Source organism: Oreochromis niloticus, linkage group LG12 (genome assembly GCF_001858045.2).
Source record: "Oreochromis niloticus isolate F11D_XX linkage group LG12, O_niloticus_UMD_NMBU, whole genome shotgun sequence".
Taxonomy (NCBI): domain Eukaryota; kingdom Metazoa; phylum Chordata; class Actinopteri; order Cichliformes; family Cichlidae; genus Oreochromis; species Oreochromis niloticus.
Genome location: NC_031977.2, coordinates 31,542,031 through 31,561,228, shown reverse-complemented (window position 1 = coordinate 31,561,228; position 19,198 = coordinate 31,542,031). Strand labels below are relative to the sequence as shown.

At 39.1% G+C, this 19,198-nt stretch overlaps 1 protein-coding gene across 3 annotated transcripts in view; it reads left to right on the top strand.

Moving 5' to 3' along the window:
* Positions 1-19,198, top strand: part of LOC100707713 (metal transporter CNNM4) — a 54,734-nt gene that overhangs the window by 19,442 nt on the left and 16,094 nt on the right. For all 3 annotated transcript variants that reach the window (XM_003444496.5, XM_019365845.2, XM_025897023.1), the window contains exons 2-5: positions 872-1,015; positions 1,242-1,376; positions 3,355-3,524; positions 15,980-16,076. In XM_003444496.5, the coding sequence (XP_003444544.1) occupies positions 872-1,015; positions 1,242-1,376; positions 3,355-3,524; positions 15,980-16,076 (546 nt within the window). The remainder of the gene's footprint in view (positions 1-871; positions 1,016-1,241; positions 1,377-3,354; positions 3,525-15,979; positions 16,077-19,198) is intronic.

The following is a 19,198-nucleotide window of genomic DNA, read 5'->3' as shown; positions in this document are numbered from 1 at the left end:
ATGACCTGTACACATTAACAGGCTATTTGTGGTGCAAGCAAAAGGTGTGGGTCGAGGAGTTCATTTTAGAAAGTCGTTATCAGATAGGAATACTCCCTGATATGATTGTCTTGATAGAGAGACTCTGATGGGCTTTCATGTTGCAAGATAAAACTAGACGTTGTGTAGCAAATATGTTTGTTTTTTTTTTCACCCTCTATAACTATGACTGAAAAAAAACCTATTAATACAATAATAAAATAAAATATTGATATTTTATATTGCATGATCGTTTAAAAGAGCATGAATGAAGCATGCACATTTTTTTAGAGGTTAAATAGAGCTGAAACTATATTTGGCTGTTAACCTGAATTTATTATGTCAGCATTACTAAGGCATAACTACATTGTTGACATCATAACTAGATTTTCACTTTATTACCTATCTCTGATTTGATATTGTTCCCTGCTGCTGTTTGTGTAGCAGTGCGGTGCTGACATCATTTAATGTGCAGTTTATCGAGTGCCAAATCAAACTATCCTGCCTCACCTTTTTTTAATCTGTTTACAGAAGAAACCAAACATCATGGGATCATAAACAGTGAGAAAGGGATTTAGAGTAAAACATTTGTGGTACTAATACTGTCTGTAATATTTTAAATCATCCCATCATAGGTAAAAGAGCTCTATGCACCTCTTTGTTGCAACTTTCCTGCTACTCTATAATTAAGTTTTTAATCAGTTACAATAGGACATCTAGAAAATTAATGAGGGAAGATGTTTTATCCCTATTCTTACAACCCTTCTTCTTGTGGATTTAATTATAATGCCTTACAGAATGGTTAAAGTAATCCTCTGATAATCCAACTAATGAGGCTCATTCTCTGATTTAGGAAAATCCCACCTGGCCATTGTCCAGAAGGTGAACAACGAGGGGGAAGGAGATCCTTTCTACGAAGTGTTGGGGTTGGTCACCCTGGAGGACGTCATAGAGGAGATTATCAAATCAGAAATTCTGGATGAATCCGACCTTTACAGTGAGTTTGATTTTGCTTTTGTTTGTCTTGCTTTATCGCTTTATACTAAGCTTGTCTTAACTTTCAGTTTAAGTAACACTATTAAATCTGTGAAGTATTACTGTTCAACCTTTGGGATGAATACCTGACAAATGTCAGGTTTCTGTTAACTGAATGAAGTGTAAATTTGATCATTAATAAATGCTGCTTCTTCTGTTTTTTTTTTGTTTTTTTTTGCTCTTCTTAGCTGATAATCGCACGAGGAAAAAGGTGGCACCCAACAAAAACAAGAGAGACTTCTCTGCCTTTAAACATGAGAGTGAATCTAAGGTGAAGATCTCTCCTCAGCTGCTGCTGGCTGCCCATCGTTTCCTGGCTACAGGTGAGAAAGGAAGTGTGGAAACATGAAATGACACACATTCACTGTCAGTAAGCGCAGCGTTACGTGTACCCGGTAGATTTATGGTAGGCTTCCTTCATTTTGATGGATGTTTAAAAAAAAATCCATCATATTGTAACTTTATTTTATTTTATCATATGCAATGCACAAAAAACACCTTTGGGATGTCAGTAAGTGAAGGATTCTGTCATGTGACCATCTGACAGGAAAGACAGGTCTATGCATGCAGTGAGGAGATTTGCACTATTTATTTACTTTTAGGATCTATTTAAGACCCATCAACATGTCTACCTGTGCCTGCCATCGACTCTGGACAGACTAGCCAGCTGCATGTAATGCTACCAATGACACACATCTCTTGAGAAGTCATAGGAATCTATCTGCTAAGTGTGCGTTAGCTGATATGAAGCAGTGGCTAACTGCATCTGGCAGTTAGCCACTCCTAGCATGACGTAGCACTTCCTTCCCTGGCACACACTGTGGTATTCACGTCTGCTGTGTCTGGAGGCATAACGTCAGTGTCTGCTGACTTAGTTTCTGTTTTCTTTCTGAGGATCTTGGTCTAATGTTGCTTTTTTTGATTTATCAAACAGGAGTTGTTTTTTTTGTTGTTGTTCCGTTTATATCAGTAATGTGTTAAAGTTTCCATGTTTATTTGGTCTTTTTTTGTTCTGTTCACATTAATGATTCTTTCCCAGCAGATTTGAGAACATGTCTCTAATGACTCTGTGCACTGGTGCATTCCTGCAGTATGACTGATGGTCGACAGACATATTTCAGACAGTAGAACGTGCATTATCAAATAAATGCTTCAGTGTGACATTGTTTGTTTGTTTTGTTTTTTTAAGGATATTAAAAGCCATTAATAAGTAGACATAAAATGTAAGAGCTACACCTTTGATTTACGAAATCATTGAAAACACTGAATCCCAGCAACAGCAACAATACAGGGGAACACTCTGACTTACTATGTAAACCATAGTGAAAGGGGGTTGTTTGCCTTTCCGATGATGAATTCCAACATTGGCAATATATGCCTCATCTCTCAGTGTGCAGTGACCATGGCTTTGTTTGCAGGGTGCACCATTTCTTTGTTTCCAGTTTGGGTGGGGACCAAAGCACTTACAGCTGAGCTCTGATTGCAACAGCCTGACGGTTGAGAAATCCATGTAAACCAAATATATTTCAACAGTTCCTCTTCTTTCTCATTTACTTAAAAAAAAAAAAAAACCAAACAAACAAGGACACCATGCATTAAACATCTCTGCAGCGTTTTTGCTCAATAAACACCTAAACCAAGTGTTTAGTTATCAAAAAAATGTAGTGTTTTATAAAATTTAATTTATTTTTAATTGAAAAAGTGTTTCAATTGTAGTTAATTCAACTATTCAAAAGCTAACATTATTTTAAAAATAATCCGGTAACAAAAATGTGTCGCGAAAGCAAATCTTATTAGATTGTTGGATCATGACAAAAATGTAATTATCAATTCGTCCTTACCTGAATAATCTTTAAACCTTACAGCTGTCACCAGGCATTAAGAGCCACACATGGGTAACACAGTAGAGGAAGACAGAATGTCAGTGTTATATTGTGTTTGTTTGTCTGCAGTTTCAGAATTGTTGATTTTCATTTAAGTACATCTGGATCCTTTAATTGAGTAGTTTGTGGCCTACCTACTGACAACATATAACATATGATACAACTTAAACTCAGCTTAAGTAACCTGTGTTTTCGTTATGTCCTTACTGGACTGTAAATTATAGGTTGGCCTAACGTGTGGATGAAATTAACCAGCACTGTTTAATTTCATGTTTACTATTTTAAGAAATGCCTTGGTCAGTTTTGGTCATCCTATATACTTAAGAGTACTTGCATTAAAATAAAAAAAACATGGCTTTTAGTCTTCACTAATAAATGGTGTAAAATATCTGTTGTTCTGCTTTTTCTCTTTTGGCAGAGGTGAGCTTGTTCAGCCCGTCTCAGATTTCAGACAAGGTGCTGCTGCGAATCCTGCGTCACCCCGATGTGATCCAGGAGATCAAGTTCAATGAGAACGATAAACGGTCAACCCATCACTACATCTACCAAAGGGGCAAGCCGGCCGACTACTTCATTCTCATCCTGCAGGTACTCAGTGATTCAGGGAGCTACATGGGTGTTTGACTCCTTTGTTGCTTCAGGCTAGATTTGGAAAAATGGTTGGTCCGAATCCAAAAATCTGTAGTTGCTCACTCTGCTGTCAGATATTTGCTTAGAACTCTTCATTCACAGCACAGCACTAGGATTGTTTTGCATTTTAGTTTGTTTAGCTGTTGTGTCAGAAAGACCTTAGAAGTACCTGTTGCTGAAGGAAACAGTGGTGTGTTCTATACCACAAGAGTTTTATCAGCAGATAGCATTTGTCAAATTAAAATATTGTATATGTTTTCTTAATTAACAATTAAATGAATTATTGATGATGATTAATTGAGCTAGCTCTCTGTAGTTAAGCTTTGAAAAAATTAATTCGCCCAAAGCTGTAAATATGCTTTTTTTTTTTTTCTTTTCCTGCTTTACTTTTTAACATTTAAACAACATTTTCACATCAATGGCGGGAAAAACGCAGCAGAGACATACGATTCCCTTACCTAGGCATAAGCTGCTACGTTCATGGCACACCTGCAGTAACAGGAGATGAAACATGAACCGCACAGTTGAAAACTTCACATTTCGTCCAGATTTTTCATGAAATATTTCAGCTCGTGTTTCATGTTTCTATTTATAAACAAAAGACTTGTTACTCTTGTGGCACAAGGTATAGTAGTATAGGGAATAAAAAGAAATTTGCACCCAAAAGTACTGCGCTGCACGCCTCTTAGCAATAGCAATTTGTGTTTCCAGTCTCATTGCCATAGATCTGTAAAATCAAGCACCTTTCCATTCAGTCTGCTTTTATTAACATTTGTTTCAATTCAAGCTTGGTACTGTAATAAGACGGCACTGTGGCAACAAGGGAGCTTGTGAGATTCCTACTCTCCTAAATAATTTATTGTTGACTACAACTGGTGTGGTTCCAAAGTGGAAGCATTTAGGGGCCAGTGACAGAGCAGGGTTGCCAAATGCTGAAGATTCATCATTTACACTGCAGAGTCTCAAACCTCCTCTGGCGTTAACATTAGCCCACATGCTTCATTTCTGGATTTTCTGTAGGTGTAATGTTTAGATGACTCTGTACTTTTATCCACAGTGGGAATGTATTGCCATATTACTGTCTGTAATTCAGTAGTAATTATAAATGGTGACCTAATAATCAGGTTTGATTGATTAAAAGGGTGAAAAGAAGATTTCACAGTGCAGTGACCTCGGACAGACAAGCGGTGCCTGTAGTAGGGCTGCATTGAGGTCCTAGACGACATGCATTATATGCCTGAAGGAACTAATTACATCACAAACTCGCTGCTGTCAGATTGCTTCAATACACCAATCCCAAAGCTAACATAGACACACCCATTTCAACTTGAAAACCGCCTCCCTCTACACGTTCATGCTGTAGCGCACAAAGAAGTAACTTGCCCTGATTTTGCACATCTGCTGCACTCACTCTGTGTACATATAGACGTGCACTCAAATCCCAAAGGGTGGGAAAACTACGCTTCATTGTCTTAATGTCACTCTTTCACACACACATATTTCCCAGAGATTGTTTATGTCATTGTTCCCAAACAGTCATTAGCAGGGTTTGCTAATCTGGAGATCTATTTCAGCTTTCTCCCCTCCACTCTCCTCTGTGAGATTTTCCCGGTGGGAGGCCGGATACTGTAGCTTTTGTGGACCCCACATGTGGAATAAGTCGGTGGCATTTACGGTAAGCATGCAGGGCTTGCAATTTTCCACCTCTGGTTTCTGCATAGGAAGATACCACAGAAGCCTCTAACTAGGGAACAAGCAGTAATGCTGAACCCACAGTACACAGTACAGTACTTTTCTGATGTGTGCAAACACAAAACAGAGATTTGTGAAGTTTGATGGGTTGCCTCAAGTTACCAAAAAAAATGCAGGGATATGGATTTGGAAAGAGCTGAGATTACTTGACCAGCAACATCCACACTAAAACATGGGCAGGTGCAAGCATAAAGAGAAAAAAATGGCTTGCACTCGTTGGGGTTCCGCTTTAATTTCTTTATTGCCCAAATAAAAATGCAACACATTGTGACACATCGGGCTTTCCTGGCTCAAGCCTTCATTAAGCAATACAGAGTACATAACACCAAATTCTATAGTTGATCCCACACACACTATATAAAATATAAAAAGCGGGACATAGGAGATCACCCACTGGTCTGTGAAGTCCCATTTTGAAGTCTTGAGTTGCCATAATGGTTTTCTGAAACCAGATGCGGCAAGCGAGGAGTTGGTCTGATTGAGAAACCAAGGATATTACGTGCTCATGTGGTTGTGACTTGCCAGTCTCAGCGTAGGTCTGGCCTAAAGCATGCTGTGCTTTATTGTCTACTTTGCTCTAAATGGGACCAAAGTTTAGAAAATGAACATTGTGCTATACTAAATAAGACTTGCAACTAACATTTGAGACTTTAAACTCATGAAAATGTTTTACTGAGATTATAAAGCAAGACAGAGACAGTCATTTTCCCTTTTACAATCTGACATGTCTTTGCAACCTGAGAAGGAGGTTAATACGATTCTGCATTTGCTTTTTTTTTTTTAAACCCCCTTAAATAATGTGTGCCTTTTAGCTTGGTGCAGTCACAAGCTGAACCAAACGGAAACTTATGAGACTGTAAAGTGCCAGAAACCGCAGTTCCCTTAATGGCCACTTGAAGCAGGCCCTAAATGCGAATCCCCATAGACTGCCATATTAATAGCCTGATTTAAAGTGGGGGGTTGGTTGATGTATCATTTTAATCATTTGAACCATTGAGATCATCCATGAAGTTTGCTTTTGTGTGTAAAATTCTAGTATTTTATTATTGTTCTTCAGCAGTTGAAAAGACTTATTGACCAAGCTCGCTCGCCTTAGCTGATAACCATCTTCTTATCCAAATATGGTCACTTCTGACTTCAAAATGCAGAGTCCAATGACAGTTTGTGACGTCTTTAGATAAGGGGAGCTGCTTGTTTTCATAGATTGACTCACTGCACATACTTTGACCTCTGTTTATCTGCAGACGTTAGATTTTTATTTTTATTTTTTTTACTCTTACGTTTACATCAACATCCAGTGTGCGGTTGACTCACGAGAACAAAAAACCTCAGATATTATAATTCGCTGCACTTGTTCCACTCCTTTATAGGGTCCACATGATTACTTTGCATATGTGTGTGTTTTCCTGTTGGTGATCCTTGCTGTCACCAGGCAGCCTATTTGTTTATGACCCGAGTGATTTATGCGTCTATAAAGATGCTTAGTGATTCTCACAAAACGGTCAGTATCGCAGCCTGAGTCCGATGTCTGTTGTGTTCACAGGGTTCACTCAGCTTTAGGAGATGTGCAGGCATCATCTGAACATTTTTAGATGGTATTTAATTTCAAGTATAAATTTTCCGGTTATGTTTTGATGTTGTACAAGAGGTTTGATCATTCTTATTTTTGAGAAATCTCTGTTATGCATTTGTTTCACAGACTGGGGTCAACTAGTTTCTAAAGTGGACAGAACAAAGACAAAATGAGATTAAAACAAAAGATAAAATCAGTGTTTTTGACATTATGAAATGTAGACTAGACATTGGTAAGTCATATAAGCACAGTTGCTGTACACGCAGTACATTCCAGGGTAATTACATCACATCATTATTAGAGAGAAGCTCCTTCCTGTTGTGAACAAGAGATGGAAAAATGGAGTCCTGTGAGAATAAGAAATATTCCTGCACTTAAAAGGAGGCAATCTTTGTGTGTGAGTGCATGTGTGAGAGAGATGGAGCCTACACCATCGACACATTAGGCTGGGGTTGAGCTTGTTATTAGTTGACACTGACTCACACTGTTAAATCCCACTGAGGAAATGTTTGTGTGTGTCTTTGTGCCATAGTGTAAGTGAGTCAATCAGTTTGCACAAACTGTTGGAGGAAACTGTTCAGTTTGACATCAGCAGTTCATTTTATGACAAACACATGCTCACAAACCACTAAACACAAGAGGCTGGCAGGACACACTAGGCCTCGCACGTGAAAGCTCACAACCACAGTCTCCCTCTTACACACGCACGCGCACACACACACACGCACGCACACGCACGCACGCACGCACGCACGCACGCACGCACACACACACACACACACACACACACACACACACAATCAGTGTCAGGTGGTGTGTGTGTCTTGAGGCAGAGCCCCTGCAGGCTTTGTTATAAGTTATTAACAAACCTGTGACAGTGAATCCTCAGACCTCTGCAGGGGCTCTACTGAGCTTCACACAAACACAAATGCAACCTACACAGCAGGAAGGATCCTCAGACAGTCTGGGTCCTTATCGCCTCATTCTGCCTATGAATCTATTTTCCAGAGTTGTAATAGTCACACAGAATGACATTTACCTTTCTTTATGACTGCAACACACAATTCCACCCCTCCTCTAAGGCAGTGGTTTCCAACCCCCCCCCCCCCCCCCCCACCCCGCACAAACACATCCTCCAAACACACACACCCATATTTTGCTCCATTGCGGTTTAATCACACCTCAAACAATTAAGCAAATGCAAGTAAACGGCAATAAATACAGGTAGTAATAAAATATACTACTAACTCTTTTACGCTACGTCCACACCTACACGGGTATTTTTGAAAACGCAGCTGTTTCTATGCGTTTGGGTCTTTCGTCAACACGTAAACGGTGTTGCGAATCACCGAAAACGGAGATTATTTAAAACTCCTTTTTTGCGTTTATGTGTGGACGAGGAATACAGAGTTCATCACGCAACGACAAAGGTATGTGCCTCTTTTCACGTCACGCTGTGCGCCACGTTGTTTACATGAGATGAATTGCAGAATGGCAGATAGTCAGATTAACAGTATTTTGTCTCTATCTTCAATTTTTACACGCTTACATATACACACACAGTTACTGTCCCTCCATTCAGAAAGGCAGAGGCGTCACAGTGTAATTATTTTACGTGTAGTTGTTTGTTTTTCCTGTGTAATAATATTCAACATTGCTATCAATACATTTTTCAAAAAATGTCTCTCTGTGCAAATTGGGTTCAAAAACATAAACAGCTGTGGGATCCTGTTTGTCCGTGATTTGGACCGGGGGAACAAATCGTGGCAGGATGAGCCTGATATTATTTGTATCCCGCTGTAACTTTACTGTATAAAGAGCTAACATGTCCAAAATGTCAGGAGTAGTTAGTCATTACAACAAGTGTTTGTGAACTAAAAATCAAAAATGTGGGATACTGTTTGTCCGTGATTTGGAGAGCTCAGCGCGTGCTCCCGACGCAGGGAAAACTAATGCAGGTGAAGCCAAAGGGAAGATATGCTTCACCATATTTTCTAGTCTTTGACTTGGAAGGAAGTTGGTTTGGAAACACATTTGGCGATGCTTCATCTCCTGCTTTGCGTTTGTGTGGAAGCCCCGTGCTAGCAGTGTCCAGGCCTTCTTCTTATTTTTTTTTCTTTTCATACCGCCCCCCCCCCAATGGCTCTGCGCCCCCTAGGGGCGGGCCCCACACTTTGGGAACCTCTGGTCTAAGGGATGCCTTCTTGTTTGTGACTAGATGGCTGCAATATTGTTTATTGGTTGTCTCTCTTGTGGGAGACATTATGTTATCCCAGAGTGTAAAAGAAGGAGTGAGGGTGGAGATGGCAGCAATGATTTTCCTTGACTATAAGAAACAAAAGCAGGTAGTACAAAACTAAGAGCTAATTAGAAATAAACTGTTGATATACTTCATATTAGGCTTTAATAAATACTCTGCTCTACGAGGGTTGTCTCCTGTGGAACTGGCTCCAGATTTGGGTTCAGGAGGCCTCTCTACTTTTAAGATTAGGCTTGAAACTTTCATTTTTGTTCAAGCTTACAGTTAGAGCTGCATTGGGTGACTTCTGCCATCCCTTAGTTACGCTGCTATAGACTTAAGTTGCTGCGGGGCTTCCCCTGATTTCTGACTAAACGCTTCCACTCGCTGTGTGTGTATATGAAGCTGTTTGCTTCTCTTTCCTGAACCTTAAATGTTTCACGGCAGATGGCTGCCCTTCCCTGAGCCCCGTCTCTGTACCAGGACATCCTCTCTCACCTTGCTCTCTTAAACCTCTTAATGCTCTGCTGTCATACTTTCACTGACTCCTCCTTTCTTTTTGAAGTCCTGCTTCCTTGACACTGCCTTTTCTTCTTTCACTGCCGTTGCTATGCTTTGTCACTGAAGTAGAAAATTCCTCATAAGCAATTCCTTCCTGTTTAGCAGTCGCAGCGCAACATAAATGATCATTCAAGTACACAAAGATCGGTTTGATGTATAACTTGTTGTTACTGACAAATATCACAGTGCTGATGAGTCCTAACGTGGCCACTTGAACTTTGGCCAAGACCCACCTACAGTTCAGCAAAAACACACAACCAGAAAACACACCTACGTTGAACTTTAAGCTGAATAGCTGAACAGCTCAAAGTTAGTTAGAAATGAGTATGAGATGTGTTGCTCTCTGAGGTTTATTACCACCCTCAGCTTTCTATTAGAAACTAAAGCAAATTGTGGTGTACTAACACATTGTGTTGTGGGTTTCATTCTTCTGCAGTGAGGCCCATATGATGTGTATGTTTATGAATTATGGCCTGTGAGAGCTCCGTGTAGTGACAATTGTTTCTGTTGTCCTTTGGGAGCGACAGGCGACTCTGAGACAAAGAAGTGTGTAACTGTTATAGGAAACCTTTTTTTTTTCTTTTATCCTCTCAAGTATCACTCGTCAGTCATTCAGGGATAATGTGTAAAGAAAATTTTAATCAAAGTGGTTTCCATTTATGTGGTGAAAGGACAAGGTGTTAAATATTAACTAGAAAACAAATGAACATAAAAGTAAAATACCAAAAATTAATCATTATTTAAAAGTCGCTTTTCACGAATACTGGATCAGACATTCTAAATTCTGAAGATTTGAATTATTCATTATTCCAAACTTTTCCTTGAATGGTGATCTTCAGTGAAGTTCCTTTTAGCCTGAGATGGGGCTTAATTTTCAGCTAGTTTCTAAGAAGCTGGCGGAAAATTTACTAGCTGTTTGAAACTTTAATATTTAGGAGAGAAATATTCAAACCCAATGTTTTCAGCCTTTTTCGCAGAGATAATTCCCTCATCCACAGCTTGACTGTTGGACGTCTACTAGATTTTTAAATAAAGGTTGAAATAATGGTTTGCTTCACACAGTAACTTGGTAATTTTTACAGTTTTGGTTATTTAAAAAAAGATGATCGGCATGAAACTGTTTCTGTGCTGCATTCATTTTTACAATTAGACTCTTACATGTTTCCCTTATGTTTTAAAGCAGTGCGCCGGTTTACTCCTTGAGCCTTTCTTAAGAGCCCTCGAGCAATGAAGGAAGTCAGAAAGAAAACATTTTCTGCAACAGGACAGATAAGACTGATTCACCTGTGTCAAAGAATTTGATTTAAGGAAGTCCAGTGAGTATCAAGATATGTAAAAGATAAACAGCAGAGAGAAAATAGTTCCTAATAGTACAGAGAGTGCTCACAACAGCATTTAAAGATTTTTTTTTTTTTTTCTGGAAAAAATAATGTTAATTCCCTTAAAATGTATTTTCAGTGGTTTGATCACCACAAGGCTAGGGTCACTTATGGTTCTCACTCACTTTGTTTTTGGGCAGACTACAGCAGCTAGTCTGAGCTTTTATCTCACAGAGGAGCTTAAGTGGGTTTTGTAATGAAGGTTTGAGACACTTTTTACTGTAGATCTGAGACTTTTAAGAAAAACTTTCTTCTCACATACCTAATAAACCAGCACTGGTAGACGGCTAATGAAAGTGCTCTGCTTTCATGACGTTGTTATGTCATTACTGTGCTTTTGCTTAACGCCTGTCAGTGCAGATCTAGGAAAATGGGTCGCTTGTCGTCAAGCTTCAGCATGTTTCTATGTGTGTTTGGTTTTTTTGTTTTGTTTTGTTTTTAGCGTGCATATGTTTCAAGCTAGCTATTTGACCTTTGCCAGTGTTCGCATACACACAGACATGACTACATGCCAGGAGATGATTGACATCTTTCACCGCTCTGATATACTTGTAAGAGGCTAGTGGCAGAGCAGGTTTAACAATTTCATTAGTGGTCATAGAAGGAAGTCTCGCTACTGTAAACCTTGTATACTTGTGGGGCAACGGTAGAGGAGTTGTTCGAGGAATGTCGAATCTTCCTGGTGGTTGTTTGTTTTCTTTTCTGCCTTGCCAGTAAAGGACAACAGTGAGAGGAGGCTTGCAGTGAATGTCTGCTCGTCTTTCAGTAGCGGGTTGTCCTTGATTAAGGCATTCGACCTCCGATTACTCTGCAGGAGCCTGTGGGTGCAGTGAGCAGGTGTGAATGATTCTAACCAGACAAATTTGGACCAGAACTTTTTGCCAAAGGGAGTCGTGCCAAGTCAACGTAGCCTTTAAAATAAAGCTAAAATGAATACCTCACCCACTGAGAGGATGGATTGTCCTGATTTGGGAAATGTGGTTTGATTTTGCCCCCATCCACCCAAAGTATGTTCTTGAAATACAAATTTTAATCTAAAAGGTCAAAGAGCATGTTAATGTTGGCTTATAAACTGTAGCATGCAGGCATGTGGGAGTATCCAGGACAAGCCTAAAGGTGTGACTGTACCTGAATACCAGTCACCTCAACATGTTTAACATTTGCACAGCCATTTTATCTCCTACTGTAACAGTAACTGTATTTAAGCTACTTTTGACTGCTCCCTTATTCACAAGGAGTCACCACAGCAGGTAGTGCTGCATGTTTGATTTTCCGCTAATGCAGCCCTAAATGGATTCATGTCTCCTCCTGGGTCGAACACGGGATCTTTCACTTGTTAGGCAATTGTGTGATACACGAGTGTGAAACTTTAATTTGTAGTTTTTTAATCACAACTCCAACTGGAATACACTCAGACAGGTCACTGTCAGGACACCCCCACTTCAAAAATAAACTCGTACAACAAATACAAATATATTTTCTTTAAATGAAACTTTCCCAACACCCTCATTCAGTATATAGAATAAGCATAAAACAAATAAACCGTAATGATCCAAATAACCGTTGCAACTGCTGCTCGTCTTTGGCATCCACGAAGTGTCACATTTCTTTTTAAGCCATGTGTTTCTTTTGAGAACCACTTGTACTTTATTGTTATACTTTCTTATGTGTAGAACTGAAAAATACATGAGTCTGGCAAAAAGGGGGGGGAAAGCAGTGGTTGCACACTGTAAAAAGTAGCTTCCCATTCTTAGCTGTGTCCCAATTCCTAGGCCACATCCTTCGAAGGACCCCTCCTTCACGGTCTACGTGGGCCAGCTCCTTCGATGAGCGAGAAGGCCCGAAGTGCGAAGCTGTGAAATGGGACGGTCCAGCCTTCAGAGTTGCGTCACCAGCTGTGTCGGTGGAGTTTAATAAACTCAGCCGTCTCCTCCTTGCTCCGTAATATATAACAGGACATTGGAGTAAATTCTCGACCATCTCACACTTCTGTTTAATCAGTTTTCTGTTTGACGTTTATTCATCTGTGTGAAAACTATCACCTTCATCTCTTTGTGCTGAAAATCTGCTAATCTGCTGGCACTATTTGCAGTTATCCCCAGTAGGATGTTAATTGGTTCACTTGTGTATGACATATGATGGCGTCATGGTTAAAAGCTATACTTCAGAAAAGTGTCTGCCAATTAAAAAGTCGCACATTGTCTCTGGGATGGGGAAAAGGATAAAAATGCTGTGCAGTTTCAGATAAAGAGGAACCTCTCGTCACCCTGTGCTGCAGTTAGCAAGAAAAACAAAGTGTACAGTAATTAATCACCTGACAGGTCAGCTGATGATTGGTCATTGTTTATTGTCCTTTAGATGTTACCCCCCTCTGCACCTCAGTTCGTCAGCACCATATGTAACTAATTTAACCCAGTTAACCTCAAATCGTGGTTTGTGTACTCTTGTGTGTATGTATATCTTGCTGTTACCGTTTTCTTTCACTCTTTCTCTCATCTATGTTTATGTTAATCCGCATTTTTATCAATTCAATCACCAAATTAATCATGTAATTATTTGCAGACTAAATAAAGAAGTGGCACAGCAATGATGAAATAATCTTTTTTGAGAGCAAACAGTTTATTTTAGGAAGAGCGAGACCTCACAAAGGTAAACAAGGCTAAATATGGATACACGAATCAGGTTGTATGTGGTTGGTGTCCTAATTGTTTCTAGAGTGTTAGACAAGCTGTGGCGTAGATTTTTGTTCTGATCACTTTTGACAGTTGTGAAATGCTGCGGGCCGATGTTGTGAGTTTAATTCAGCAGAGAGTTTGTGATTGAAACCGCCCACCTGGTAACTCCAGTGACGGATACACTCCCTCTCCCTCTCCCTCTCCTCTCTTGTAACAACAAAGCCAGGTTTCTAAATTGGCACGCGCCCTAAAATAGCACAATGGATGGTTATATCGGATTAATTGTGTTTGTTGGCTGCTCTCTGCTGAACCAGGAGGTCTTAAGGGGAAATTCACAGTTAAAACAATAATTTTTGGTTGTTCAGTTTTTATGATATTGATTGCTGAGTTATTAATCTGTGTCTGCAGGTTTTACATGCTGATGATTTTTATCCACATAAATCCTTAACAGACTCCTGAAACATGACTGCAAGCCTGCATTTTTAGAGCAGTGCTTACCTTCTGTTTTTGGTAAAGTTGACACTTTATTGATATCATTTGAACATTAAACTGAAATATTAGCCAACGATATAACAGATTTTATGGCTGCTGTGTTTGGAAGCTTTAAAATCTGCACAAAAATTTCAAATTAGGTTTAATCAACACTTAACAGCAAACTCATTCAGATGTTAGAATTTAAGTCCTAAGCTAATTGTCCTGCTGTATTTGTCACTGTTGTAAGCATAGCCCACCCTCTGTCCTGTTTGCCCATCTCTTTCTTTTGTCGTCCTTTTATTTTACCACCTGTTATGTTTTCATCAGCTCAGTCCATTTGCAGCGGGGTGGGAGTGTGGAGTGAAGGAGGGATGGCAGCATGGATTAACTGTGCTGTGTTGTTGCTGCAGTTCACACATTCCAGCAGGACGATCCGGGCCAACTGCCTCCAACACAGAGGCCTCCTTAACCCCCTTCTGTCCTGTCCTCTGTCCTCTTATCCCTCCATCTCCCTCTGTGTGCCCCTAATCTCTCTTCCATCTCTCTTTACAAAGAAACTTCTGCTACGCTAACTCCCCTTTCTCTCCATTGCATCACACCCTCCCTCTGCAGACAGCAGCTTTGCCAGATGTGTATCATGTTTCACAGTGTTTATTGACGGCTGATCAAGGCCAGAGTAAACCCGTTTCTTCCCACAAGTGATGCAAAGCATCTCCTGAGGATGGTCACTAATAACTGCTATATGGGGTTTTTTTTCACCTGTTATTGCACCGCCCTCTAGAGGCCAAATTGTGTCATTTCATAGAAAAGAAAAGAAAAGTCAGGGCTGCTCAGCAGAAATTGTGATCTTCCAGTGCTTTAGGGCTTAATTAGGAAGAAGGATTGACTGATTAGCAGGAAGTAAATCAGTATCTCCATTAATATGCTTAATCAAAATGACCAAACATAGCCAGTGAGTCTGTTTTTAAATAGCAGGAATTCTTTCTTTTTATTGTCATACATGATGGGAAAATGGATAAGGTTTTGAAATACTTGATGGACAAAATCAAAGTAAAATGTATATATTTTTTTAACTTTATTGTGCGTTTTTCTTACCTTTTTAAAGTGCGCCACACACACACACCACCGCTGTGTCATTATATAACTAACACTGGGGGTAGCGTCTTACCCAAGGACACTACAGCATATGCAGGGACTTGTTAGCCTGTGATTAGCGAGAACAGGGATATTAAGAAATAAATAAATGCCTCTTAAATAAAAACTCTCTCTCCTTCTCTCCACACATATGTTTAATCAGTTTGCTGAGACTTTAGTTCTGCCATGAGGATATGACCTTGTCTGATATGCACAGCCCCAAAGTGTTCACTACAGAACATTTACATGCCTCAAGTCATTTACATGACTTAAGGGATGTAAATTTTAGAGCCACGTAATGTTTCGCTGGATTTATGTCAAAATGAGTAAGAACTTCGAGAATTTCTTTTGTATTATTTTGGCACAGAAACACTAGCTTCAGATTAAATGGAGAGCTGAAATCCAAGAACATAAATGTTCTGAAATTCTGCAGTCATTTAAATAGATTATTTAAAATACCTATTTCTATTATGTCTGCCTTAATTTTTCATTGGTTCTGAAATATTGCATGTGGCTCAGCACAAGGCTTGAGGATGACTTTGCAGAGTAAATCCACATGAACAGAAGGAATGAACTGTTGCAGCCTTAACTGTTAAAAAGCACGAACATCTGTCCTGTTTTTGCAGGGTCGAGTGGAGGTGGAGGCTGGAAATGAGAACATGAAGTTTGAGACCGGACCTTTCTCATACTATGGTATCATGGCGCTCAGTGCTCCCACACTGGGTGAGTCCAAAACACATTACTGTATGTTACACACATACAAAGAGCATTACACCAAGATCTCAGCTGGTACAGACGGACAGCTTTGCAACATTATTTTGTGGCCCATGATTTCTTTTAGTGCTTTGTTTTAGTGCAACACAGCATGTTGCTTATCATATGAAGTACATGATAAAAAAAATATTAAATACATTTAACAGCTGACTACATACAGTTACATTTGTTTTCTATTAGTTATAATTAAATCACAAGAAGGAACCGCTACAGAGCAAAGTGTAAACTTTTACAGGGACAAAAAAGAAAAAGCATCTAAAAATACATAAAAGTACACAGTAGTCTTCTTTGGCCCGTGTTACAAGTTCCCCCAGATTCCTGAAATTCAGTCTCGTTCAAAAAAAAAAAAAAAAAAAAAAAAAAAAACAACAACAACAACAGAGAAAAAAACCCCATACATATAAATGTCACCAATCACATTCCTGCACTTTATTCCCACCTAGAAGAGGAATTCGAAGTCTTCCAGCCCCACCTGGTGCACAATTTAAAACATTACAGTTGGCAACTTCAAAGGGCTCGTAAAATACAGACTGGAGCCAATTTAAAGGAAAAAAATAAACCTGTGAAACTATAGTGAGGAGTGCTTTTTGGTACCGTGGTTTGTGTTACTGCAAATCGCTGACCTTTAACTTACATTGAAACAGCTTTAGACTGATGGGAGAGGTGTCTTCCAGAATCATAGCACCACCAACATCAGGACACTAGAGGTCACTGAATGTTCTGAGTATGAAAATGATCTCAATCAGTGAATCACCTGCAGGTCCGATACGTTACAGCAGTCTCAGATTTGAGAGCCTCCTAGAGTCAATAAGGGATGCACCAATGTGTGCTGATACCAGTGTTTAAACATCACACCTTGACCAGTGTTGAAGGTTATTCCCACGTGACTTTAAGCTCTTTACCACACAATACTTAAACATAAACAAGCACAACTGATTCAATAACAGATAAATATGATGGGCTCTCTCATTTGCAGATACTGACTGACAATTCAATAAATATGGTGAATATTGGCCAATACCAATATTCTATTGACATTTGGTGCCTCTCTGGAATCTGTGCCAAAGTCCAGTGAAACTGATCTGGATGCATGAAGACAGTTTAAATTGTTTATTATTCAAAAAAAAATTAATGTCATTAAAATTGTTGGCTGGCTGGAGGGAAAGTGGAAAGCGGCATGTCAACCATCATGTGTCACAATAGGAAACTGTATGTGTGCACGTTTCTATTACTGCTTTTTGTCATGCACACAGTCACAAACGTTTTGTGCTTCAGACATTTTCATTGTATTCACATAATTTGTTCATAAACACTTGGTGCACCTCATCGTAATTTATTACATGTTTCAAATTTGAAAAACAAATCTGAAAACTCGCTGTTTGTCATACGTGAAATCCTGGTAAATTAGTAAGATAAGATGGCCTTTATCTTATCTTACTAATTTACCAGGATTTCACGTATGACAAACAGCGAGTTTTCAGATTTGTGTTTCAAAAAAAACCAAAAAACAAATCTGAGTAATCGGAGTAGTAGTAACCATAGGTCACGTACTTCATGTAGCTTAAGAGTTACAAACATCTAATGCACGCTCACGTTTCGCACGTCCCTTCAGCAGGAACTATGTCTTCATTTGTACCATGTGTTATCAAAAGTCGAGTTTTTCTGCACGTATTCAGCATTAAAAAAATAACGTTCTGGGTTCACGGAGGCCATGCCATACCACATGTATCTGAAAGGAGAAATGACTGCAACAGTGATTGTGAAACCGCTTTGTGTATGACTTTTGACCTCTCTCCCTTTAATACAGTGTCTCATAAACTCATACTTTCAGTTCATTCGAGATTTCCTTCCTTTCTCTGCCAGTTTTATACACAGTATCTATTTCTTCTTGTATTCAGTTGTCAGCTTATCTCTCTGCTATTCAATCGTGCCGCATCAGTCTTTGCAGCACATCTGTTCAGTATCTGCGGGGAAAATCTCGGTGTGCTCACCTTCGATGCTGGGGTCAGACAAGATATCAGCCTGATAGCAGCTTGATCTGACAGATGTGGGACGTTGCATCAAAAAGCTTGACAGTTTATTTCATCCTGCTTAACAGAGCTCTCCAAAAAAGACAAAATCTCTCTAGACAACTTACCAGAACCCTTTTTACATAATCCAGGATAAATACACTCAATCTAAAATTAAGTGAGGCTGAACGGGTTCAAACCGAGCTTTCTCAATGTGTTTAGGAGAAAAGCAGTATAACAAAAAATGTACATTTATAAGACTTAGATAAAATAAATTAGCTGGTAACATGCTTTAAGGACTAAAGAAATAAATTCATTCTGATATGAAATGAATTATCATTTAATGTTATACTTTTTTTTCCATAACTCTGTTAGTATTTTGGGACCCAGATGGAGAGAGAACACCAAGTATCGTGTTACTATGATTTAAAAAATAAAGAACTAAAAGTCTTTTGTTTTCATTCCCAACAATAAAAAGTTGGGCTTTCTAAAATCATCATTCTTGTTCAAATTCAGTATCGTGGTTTTTTTGTTTGTTTGGTTTTAGCTTGATTATTTGAATTGAATTGAATCTTTATTTTGAACATGTTAAAAAAAGTACAACAACATAGAAATAAAAAGAGACAAACAAAGCAAAAGAAAAACAAGCAACCACAACTACAAAAAAACCAACTTTCATGTTCAAAAAGGAGCATAAGCTTATCTATTATTGATTTTTTTTATCTCTCTCTCTATCTCTCTATCCGTCTATCTGTATATCTATCTATACACAACACCTCAAGGGATACACAACCTACAGATATATATATACCCATTCATACATACCCATGCACCCGCACACACATATACACACATTGGCGTTATGAAAATATTGGACGAGAGCACCCTATCAAGCTCTACCTCCTCCCTGTACCCTGCAAAAACCATACCCTTGATTATTTTGAGTCATGTTTTGAATTTGAGAATATTTATCATGACACTCAAAAGTATTGATGACTATTGATTATTGTAAAGTGTCAAATGTGAGCACCAAATTAATGCCAGGTTAGATTTATAATGTTT